Genomic DNA, 11098 nt, shown 5'->3' on the forward strand with positions numbered 1-11098 from the left:
AATAAAATCAAAATAAGGGAACAAATTGAGATTGTGTCAATGACACATGGCATGATACTCACGTGACACGTGACAAAATGAACTTTTAAAAAAAAATTTAAAAAAATTATAAAATTTTAAAAAAATAAAAAAAGAGGAGCTGATTCATGACACAAACTTAACGTTATTAGTACTATATTAACAAAATAGACCTAATTGTTACGCATTTTAAAATATATGAACATAATTGAGACTAATAAAAATCTAATGACCTATTTGAGATTTTAGTACATAAATGAGGAGCAATAGATTATTTTAACTTCTTTATTTCAAAATTACTTAAATGGGTAGTTTTCAAAAAAATCATGAAAATGAACAAATTTTGTCAAGGTGGTCCAATTTTTACTGTGAAAAAATTGTGTCGAGGTGTCACAACTTTAGTGACAACATTTTTAAAGTTGAAGTCTTGTCGATATGTAATGACTTTAATTAAAATTAGTTTAATTTAAAATGATGCACATATTTCTACCAAAATTGAATTAAAGTTGTGTCATCTTGACACAACTTTAGATTAAAATGCACTAAACTAAAATCATGTCACATTAACACGACTTTAACTTAAAAATACTTTGCACTAAATTCATGTTATTCTGATTTCTTCAAAGTAAGAAGTCGTATCAAATTCATGTGACTTGCTCATTTATGTAATTTTTTCAAAAATCTCTATTTCAATAATTTTGAAAAAAAAAATTGCATCATTTTGATGTTCTGCCACTTACCAAGTAACTTTTGTAACAATTATCATCTTGGTCAAGTAAATTTAAGGTATAATTACTTATTTGGTACCCCAACTTTTTGGTTAAGTTCAATTGGTACCCATATTTTTGGTTTGTTCAATTTAGTACCCAATTATCTAAAGAGATTCAATTTGGTCATCTCCGTTAAGTTGGAGTTAACACCGTATCCGTACAGGACACATGTCAAGCCATGAAATTTTTAATTTAAAAAAAATATTTTTTTTCAAAAAATTAAAAAACTATCACATGTCACTTTATCATCGTGCCACGTGACAGCTTACATTCCGTGGCAGTGGTAATAATTGTTTTCAATTTAGTCCTCTATTTACATTTTTGGTTCAATTTAGTACCCAAATTTTTAAAATGATCAAATTTCGTCTTCTCCAATTTGAGACCAAATTAGTAAATAAGCTTAATTACAATTTGAATATTTAGGTGTAGTGATTTGATGTATAAATTCAAAATAATTATTTTAACATGTATATATAAGTCATAATTAAACTTAGTTACTAATTTGGTCTCAAATTGGACATAATTGGATCATTTTAAAAAAGTGAAGTACTAAATTGAACCAAAATTTAAATAGAGGACTAAATTGAAAACAACTATTACCACTGTCACGTATCATGATTGTAAGTTGTCACGTGGCACGATAATAAACTAACACGTGACAATTTTTAAATTTTTTGAAAAAAAAATTAAAAAAAATTAAAAAATAAAAATTTCATGGCTTGACACGTATCTTGTACGGACATGGTGTTAACTTCAACTTAACGGAGAGAACCAAATTGAATTTCTTTAGATAATTGGGGTATTAAATTGAAAAAACCAAAAATATAGGTACCAATTTGAACTTAACCAAAAAGTTGGGGTACCAAATCAGTAATTATACATAAATTTAACATTAGAAATCACTATTCATAATTAACACTCTCAATAATACATTTTTTTATTGAACGAGTTAAGATAATGACCGAATTAGTTATGATAACTCTACTCCAAGCTTGTATGTATTTTTTTTGTGTTTTGTTTTCCCAATTCTTTGTTTAAATATTGTTAAAGAAAGTTGGAATAATTTGATCATTTTAGGATATTAGAAACTAGTTTATTTTTCTTTTTTAATATTTATATGAAAATAGTTTAAGTTTACACTTATGACACGTAAAAGCAGGAGAAATCCAAACATAATATATTTCAAAATTAATAACTTTAGTGAATTTTAAAGGTACATCAGATAAAACTTAATAAAGAATCCAAACTTGTTGTAACATTCTCAGATTTAAAACGTGGAAGATCGTGAGAAAAAAATACTTGTCATTCTATAAGTGTAAAATAAACCAAATATATGTGTCTTTTAGAAAAAAACATTACATTATGTTTTTCGTATAAAAATGTGTATTACACTAATATTATTTAATTCGTTAAATAATATCACTTGGATACATTATTTTTTACTACTCGCTTCAGTTCTAGCTATAGAATAATTTGTTCTTGTGTAAAATATTATTGTTGTTGAATATTGTAATCCAGTTAATTTATTGTTCTGTTTACAACTAGAATAACATAATCATTGTACTCTCTTAAATACATGTACTTTGTATAAATACTGTGAATGAGAAAAATACCATAGTTTTTTTCTCCAATCCCTGCATTTTCTTCAAGAGCTTTCTGTATTTTCCCTTTTTGTGTTTCCCTTGAATGCGTGAGGGTCCATTGTTGCAGGTACGTGTTCTCCATAGATAAAATGAAGAGATTGATGAGTAAGAGGTAAGTAGAGAGCACAAGAATGTGGTGAGTGCGTGACTCTAAGAAATGAGAGAAAGACTTAGTACAGGTGACTGGGTCTATCCGATCTGTTTAGACCTATCAAGCAATTGACTCACAAAAATGTAAGTTGGGCTAGATTCCATATATAATACATAGTATTACAATTTAAATTAGTTTCTTTTATTCGTTTCGGTTAGTCTAAAATAACTAAGGATTAGAGAGAGCTATTTAAGAATGTGATTGTTTGAGTCTCTAATTAAATTAGCTTATTGGTTTCAAATGTTTTTCTCATACACATTTTAGACACACATGTTGTTATAAGAAGATCATCATCTCTATACTCATGGTTGGGATGTTTTGCATTGAGAAAAAGAAATGTACATGTAGAAAAGATAATGTATATGCTCTAATGTAGCTCTCTTTCAATTTCTTATTTAAATTTATCTTTATCTACATAATTAGATAATGTTTAAATACTATTTTAATCTTTGTTTTGATCTAGTTTGTTTTTTTTTTGCACGTTCAATTGAATTTTTGTTTTGCTAAATTATGTTCAATTTTATCTTTTTTTTTTACGTTGTTTAAATTGATAAGGGAAGAGTGTACAAAGTGACATTATTCATATTACATGGTTTAATTGTGATTATTTGTGTTTTGTTTAAATAAATTTCTATTTTAGTTAAATTTGTTCAATTTAATCTCACATTCTATTTCATTATTCTCAACTTCCACTTCATCACGACCCTCACCATGGACTCCTTCATCACACTCACTCTCTATTTTATGATCTTTTACCACTATCACTACCACCACCATCGTCATCATTACCACCACCACCACCAAACTAAACCCATCACCACCACAGTCACCCTGCAACCACCACTATCACATTAAAACCATATTCACCACCATCACACTAAAACTCATACCACCGTGAGTGTTGTTGTTGGTGGGTTTAGAGTAATGGTGGTGAACGTGATTTTAGTGTGGTGGTGGAGGTTATTGTTTTAACGTAATGGTGGCGGTTATTTTAGTGTGACGATGGTTGTTGTTGTGGTAGTGGTAGCGACGACAATGATGGTGGTGATGATAATGATGAAGGGTCATGAAATAAAAAGTAAAAATAATAAAATGAAAAGTGAGACTAAATTAAATATATTTAACTAAAATTGAGACTTATTTGAATGAAACACAAACAATCATAATTAAAATAGTTCATGTAATATATTCTACCGTTATCAAATTAAACAGCGTAAACGAAAATGATTAAATTAAACATAATTTAACAAAAAAGATACCAAATTAAACACAAAAACTAAGTTGAACAAATATTTAAACCATTAGATAACATGAAACTAATATATCTATATATATATAATTCAATTTTACCTCGCATGTATATGATGTCGACATGATATATATAACATTATAAAATATCACATGATCACTGTCTTATTATATTGTTGTTTGAGAAATTTCAACGTCATCATTATATATAAAAACAAATCTAGGTGATTTGTGCGATACAGGTATTGGTTATATTTCTTTATACAGGGTTGACACAGTACCAGTTAGAAATTATCATTATTATAATTTTATAAAGATAATTTTAAATTTTAAATATAAAAATGACCATATTTCATAGTAGTTTATTACTGATAATAAATTATTATTTTGTAATAATTTATAACTGTTAATATTTTTAAATCTAAAAATTATTTAGAAAAGAGACTACATTAAAGTTTTTAAAAAAGGTGAAACATAAAAGTAAATTAAAAGACTATCATCATGATTTATCAATTAAATAAATATGGAATTTGGCATTTTGCCATTACCTGGTGGTGCGAGCAGAAACGAAAAGCCATGAATCTCAAATGGAGTTTCAGTTGAAGTGCTTCACCCAAAAACCCAATCATCCATCACACTCTCTTCTCTTCTCTTTCCGATTCTAATCCTCAATTCCCTTTTTCTTAGTACTACAAGCTGAATATATTACCCACTCAAACTCTTGCCATGACTCTACTACTTCTCTCTGCATTTATTGAACTTCGCGCTTTCCCCAAAAAGGTTTGCCACCATCAATAAATTTCATCTCGTTCATTAATCGCTACTTAGATTTTTGCTTCATCTCTATCTGCAATCTCCGGTCAAAATATTTCTAGGGTTAGGGTTTGTGCATCGGTAGGGTTTCTCGCTTTTCCTAAGATCCCTTTGGGAATTACCCAATTCAACCGAAAAGGTATATAGGGTCTGCGTTTGTTTGTTGAATTAAGCATGCAATACAGTAGACGGCGCGAGGAAGACCACGCTGCACCGCACCGATTCGAATCGGGACCCGACCCGTTTAGGAGAAACAGGAGAGACGGGTCGGATCCGGTGCAGCAGAGAAAGATGAGCCCTCTGAAGGTGGATGGGGCGAGAAGGGGTGGTGGTGGGAGCAAAGGGGGTTCTGATGGGTTTGAAGGGAGGGATTATGATTGGCAGCGTGTGGGTGGTGGTAGAAGGAGTGGTAGGGTTCGGTCAAGGTCACCTCCAATGGAAGCAGTAAGGAAAAGGTCACACTTTGATGATGGGGTTAGCCGTGATAGAAGTTGTTCACCACCACCGCCAGGCCCGAGAGCAAGGTATGAGTTGTCAAAAGCCATGGATTACTCTGTTGATAATGGAAACTTGGATGCAAAGCGCATTTACCTTGATAGAGAGAAGGACTTGGTTGAGGGCAGGTTGGGTGGTGGGCAGGGTGGTATGGTGGATCAGAAGTTTGTGGTACGTGAAAATGAAGTTGGAGGATCCTATAAATATAGGTCTGTTCAAGATACGGGTGTAAGTGTGACAATGAGGTACGAAGAAACCGGTAGACACTTTCCTCCACCGTCGAGGGGTGTACCAACAGGTAGGAGATTTGATCACGATAGACTACAACACAGAGACGGACTACCTATGGAGAAGATACCCCTCACAGAGTCCCACAGTGGGGCAGATAAAACTATTCTTCATGCTAGGGATGTTTCTTATTCTGCCTTATCTCCCTCCTATGCAAAGGATTTTGCAGGCACTTCTCACATGAGGGATTATGGAGGTTCCTCCATAGAAATGTCAAGGAGCGAATTTCTATGCTCACACGGTGATGGCATCTGTTTACCTGCATCTTATGATCTGTCAAGGAGCAGCGGGAAACTTGCAGAACCTGCAGGGTTTAGTGGGCACGGGCAAAGGACAGTTTTAGACCCTGCTAGAGCTCTTGAAATTGGATCAAGGAATATGACATGTCACCAACGATGTGAGTTTAGTCCTACCAGGACTGAGCATGTGGATTATCTTAATTATAAATCACAGGTAAGGGCAGCACAGGATGAACGTTTATATCAATATGATGATTTACCTAGAAGGACAGTGCCTCATGGTCGATTGGACTATGAGCAAGCTGTAGCGGAATATGATAATAGGGAGTTTTCCAGACCTTATATTCCACATCCAGATTTAGATAGAAATGGTAAGAGTGAAGATTCTTATGGTAATCAAAGAAGGGCTATTGTACATGATCACCCTGCAATACAGAAGCCAAAGTATTATGACTATCATGATGTGAGAAGAACATCAATTACATCAATGCAAGATGAGGCTTATATGCGATCTGGATATCATCTTGAAAATGGGAAAAGAATGCCACAAGATTATGAAGTTTCACATATGGGTGCACCTGAGGCTGACCGGTTACCAATTTTAAGAACAGAATATGAATCTCGAAGAGATGTTGGTCCAGGGCTCCAGCAAGAAAGGTTTCAAAGTTCACCTATGTCTAAACATAATTCAGAAACCTACAGACAAGCTGTCAGGGCGGACATGAGACAGGATATTGGCATTCATGAGTACTCAGAGAGACTTATGAAAAGAAAATACAATGCCAATGATGAAATAGATATGCATGATTTGAGAACCATAAAATCAAGTAAATGGGGTGCAACTGAAGACTTTCAAGATGCATATGAAAATGAAGAATGGGTAGACGAGGAGGACATGGATGTGTTGTATTCATCTGGTAATGTTGAATTTAACCCCAAGATGTACAGGAAGTATAAGAATGAATATAATGAGTTGGAGAATGAAGAAGATTTTCCATCTGATGAACTTATTATACCTCAAGGTTCTATGGGACATGTACCAATGAATTCCCTTCAATTTCGGAAGTATTCCAATCAAAATATAAAGCACCATTCAAAGTCTAGTTCTTCAAACTGGTCAAAATCCCAGCATTTTTCTAAGAGAAATGCAATTCAAAAGCAACCTAAAGTTTGGAAAAAGTATCATGGATATGATGAGAATAAGCATGCAGCTAATGATGAATCATCTGAAGATTGGATAAGTGCTGCGGAATCTGAGCCAACCGAGGGCTCTGAGGAGTTTAATCAAATGGTACATGAGAATTTCTTACTGTACTCCAAGAAGTTGAATCTGAACTTATATGTGCAAAGAAGGTACCAGGACCAGGGAAAAGCGGGTAGTTTGTACTGCATTGCTTGTGGCAGAAGGTCTGTTTTCTTTTCTGTGACGCTGTTTTATTAAATGGAGCACTTCTGCTCTCACATATTGAATAAGGAATCCTCTAGCATTTAACACAAAGATGGAGTCAAGTACATGTGCTATTATTCCGGGGATCACGTTTTAGGTTCCCAAACTTTGGAAGTAAACATGTTGGTATGTATAATTGTTGTGCTTTACTAAGGCAGATATTTGGGGAGTTTGATAGCACGAATCCATGCTATAGGATCAAACATTTGGTTAACTCCTTTGGGACGAACATGAGTCAGAAAAGCTAGCTGAACTGGTGTCCTTGCTTTTTAATGATGGTGAAGTTAGATTTAACTTTACTGCCTTGTTGCTTGGTTTTAAGTTAGGTTAGAATTTTGTTACCATCTTACTATATTTTGAAAATGGATATAATCTCTTAAGAGTATTTATTTTAGCCTTTAGGTGCCTTAGAGATTGCAGATTAATTATATTTAGGATGGAAGGGACAAAAGGTATGGTAATCTGGGACAAGAAATTTTATGCTTCTTATCTTCAAAGGGTAAATGGTAGAAGTATTGACTTAACATCTACAGCCACTAAAAGGATTGTTCTGACATAGTGATATGTCATGACATAGTAATGATGACTTCTGGCTATAACTGATCATCCTGGACCTACTAAAGCTGTGAATTTTGGGTTTAGATTTTAGCAGCAGAGGATGGAAGCTTCAGGTGCTCACTGACTTGTGCTGCATTTGTGTAGTGATTAAGACTTTGAAATGTATATAATGGGGTTTTAATGATTTTTCTAGTAGGAATTACTTGAGAGAATTTATGATTTTTTTAATCTCGTGGGAATTTGTGAATGAAAACAAAGGATTGTAATCTGAGGTATACTCAGTCAACCATGCAAGTGATTGTATGCTATCGTATTTCTGATAACTGTTTAAGATTATGATTTCCTAGTAGTTTGCTATTTATCTTTTTTTTATTGACTTCTCTGTTATTAATCTTGAAGATACCACCAAATTTTATTTTATTTAAATGCTTGTCATTTCCTCTAGGCTTTAGACTTGATTTTTGTTTGTTATGCTGTAATGGAAATAGTGTAATTTCATTTTTCTGAATTCCCTATGTTCTGTTTCATATGCTTGAAATTTTTTTATAATGTTCAAGTTGCCAGTAAGTTTTATTTCTTAAGTGTAATTACCGCTGTTGCAGTTCTTAACATGTTCTTGTGTCCCATTTATCCCTTTTAATGGTAACAGCTCGTCAAAAGAATTCATGGACACTCAACGTCTAGTAACTCATGCTTTTATGTCCCATAAGGCTGGGTTGAGAGCCAAGCACATGGGTCTTCACAAAGCAATCTGTGTTCTGATGGGATGGGATACCGTTGTTCCTCAAGATACAGTAACTTGGGTTCCCCAGGTATTGCCCCCAGCTGAAGCTCTCTCTCAAAAGGAGGATTTGATCCTTTGGCCTCCTATCGTTATCATCCATAACATATCCATGTCTGATCAAAATCCACAAAACTGGAAGGTTGTAAGCATGGAAACAATTGAGGCGTTTCTAAGAGGTAATTTGTGTTTGGATATTATGATAGTATGCAGTATTAATTATTTGAGTTAAAACATAATTTTTAGTGAACCAAATGTTACCTAGTTAAATATTTTAATTTGATTATATGCATCAATCATCCACTGGAATATGCATGTTTCTAAATACTGCATGTTGAATTTAGATTAAAATAATAACTAGGTCCTTGAATCTTTTTGGTAATTTTTAATTAGGTTTCTAAACATAAAAATAAACTGTAATTGGGTCTTTTATATCATAATTTTTTTGTGATCTAGTCTTAGGATTTTTAAAATGATCATGAATTGTTATTTTAAGCTGATGCAAGCGTCCTTCAGGAATTATAGGATCAGGGTCTAATCACATTTTTTTAGTTAGGGATCTAATTATTATTTTTATATAGTTTACGGAATTACTGATAAATTGAATCTCAAATTTATATTGCATGTAACTCGCATTCCTCCATGGAATTTACTCATTGTTACCCTGTTAAACTGTGAATTTGGAAGTTTTTAATTTATTTTGACCTTTCAGGCAAAGGTTTTGTGAGAGGAAGAATCAAACTGTGCTTAGGGAAGCCTGCGGACCAAAGTATTGTATTGGTGAAATTCCTGGGCACGTTTGGTGGGCTGGGAGATGCAGAGAGGCTTCATAAATATCTTTCTGATAATAATCGCAGTAGAGCTGAATATGAGAGAGTAAAATCTGAAGGTATTGAAAACTGTAACATGGGAGAGACAGAGGAGGGAGCCAAAGTGGAGAATATTCTTTATGGTTATGTTGGAATTGCTGAGGACTTTGACAAACTAGATTTCAATAGTAAGAAATGGAGTATGGTAAAGAGTAGGAAGGAGATTGATGACCTGGATAAAGCTCCTGTTAAAACTGACGAGAGGCGATAGTTACATGGCGTTGAATTGAAGAAGATCGTTTCATGTTACTCTGATGAATTGAATTGGAGTGTGGACTGATCTAATTTACATAATCTATTTTTCCATAAGCAGTTTATGATATGTATGTAGTTCAGGAACTGGAATTTCATTTCAAAGTCCTTTGTGAGAGAGATGTGTTCAGCTTTTGAATGCTTTCACCGAACTTGACGCAAAGCTTATGCAGCACCCTGAGCCTTTTTTAGGATTTAACTATTGCACCCAAATCATGTCTCAAATTTGTATTTGATCAAACTAAGTCTAAGGGTGCCAGTTATTTTTGGAATTTACATTTACTATATTTTTAAAGATAAATATTTACAAAGTTTATTAGTTTCTGGTTGTCATTTTTAAGTTATTTTAAAAGTACGTGGCTAATTTTATAAGTTGTTGAATTTGTTTCAGACAATTCATGATCAGACATTAATGCGAGCCATGTGGGACTTACGCATCTTTGTATATTATGTGAGCGCTAACAATTCGGATTTTCCAACGGTCACATTTAATTTTGGTTCTGTGAATGCCTGCCCTCTGCTGTTCTTTTAACCTTTCTTTGGATTAGCTTTTGTTGGAATTGAAGGATGGAAAATGAGAGATTAAAAAAGGAAAGAATTGACGAGAAAGAGGTAAAAATGACTGAAATTTGCTTGGATTCAAAGAAATTAAAAAGGTATTATTATAATATTATTTTATTTGATTTTTCATTAATTATATATTATTATATTTACAAAATATTTAAAAATGTAAAATCTCAATGATTATACTGTGACCTAATGAATTATGTTGTTTTTTGAACGTGAAACATGAAAAAGTTAAAAAGAAAGGAACCTGATCTATTCATAATTATTAATTATATTATTAATATAATTGATTATCTCTTTTTCTTTTTCTCTTATTCGAAATTCTTATTCTTTATAAATAAATAGAATTGAATAGTTTTACATAATTTATTACCAATTTTACTTTTATCAGTATAATTAGTTTTTTTTATTATAAAAGTTACCTATAATAAGTAATAATTCTTCAAATATTATATAATTATAACACTATAAAATGAATAAAAAAATTATAATTCTTTTAAAATAATATTTATTTTAACAAATATTATAATATTTAGTTTTGTATTGAGCCGATATTTTCACTAACAATAATAATACTTTGATTTTTAAGATTATGTGTAATGTTAATCTTTGTTTTTATGAAACTCTTATTAATTAATTTAAGTTCCGAACATGAAATTTGAGTTTTTGTAGTTGGTCCTATTTTATCTTCCTACCCATACGGAACCTTATTTTGATTTGGTAACTTATTTGTTTCATGCTTAAACAAAATTGCAGTTGTTCGTCTAAAATAGTTTTTGTAAAAACACTATAATTACCCATTTATTATTCCAACAGTATTTTCAAGATACTTAACTTCTCAGTAAAAGAAAGTTGCTGCAATTTAAGAATCAATACGAACAACTAAACTAATAAGATTATGTTTAGCATAAGGAGTTGGTCTCTCACAGCATGACAAACTATAATTTGAATCTACGCTG

At 32.3% G+C, this 11098-nt stretch overlaps 1 protein-coding gene across 1 annotated transcript; it reads left to right on the forward strand.

Moving 5' to 3' along the window:
• The first annotated feature begins 4360 nt into the window (after positions 1-4360).
• On the forward strand, positions 4361-9891 carry LOC114189756. The gene is made up of 3 exons (XM_028078429.1): positions 4361-7072; positions 8320-8630; positions 9164-9891. Exons 1-3 carry the CDS (start codon positions 4818-4820, stop codon positions 9529-9531), a joined length of 2934 nt encoding a protein of 977 aa, XP_027934230.1. The 5' UTR covers positions 4361-4817; the 3' UTR covers positions 9532-9891.
• Positions 9892-11098: the final 1207 nt, after the last annotated feature.

The sequence above is a fragment of the Vigna unguiculata genome, chromosome 7, assembly GCF_004118075.2.
Source record: "Vigna unguiculata cultivar IT97K-499-35 chromosome 7, ASM411807v1, whole genome shotgun sequence".
Taxonomy (NCBI): Eukaryota; Viridiplantae; Streptophyta; class Magnoliopsida; order Fabales; family Fabaceae; genus Vigna; species Vigna unguiculata.

Excerpts from the sequence above, each read along its gene's own strand:
- LOC114189756 (XM_028078429.1), top strand. The coding sequence starts at position 4,818 with ATGCAATACAGTAGACGGCGCGAGGAAGACCACGCTGCACCGCACCGA. Across the intron at positions 7,073-8,319 it reads TGCATTGCTTGTGGCAGAAG|CTCGTCAAAAGAATTCATGG; the intron begins GTCTGTTTTCTT and ends TAATGGTAACAG. Across the intron at positions 8,631-9,163 it reads AATTGAGGCGTTTCTAAGAG|GCAAAGGTTTTGTGAGAGGA; the intron begins GTAATTTGTGTT and ends TTGACCTTTCAG.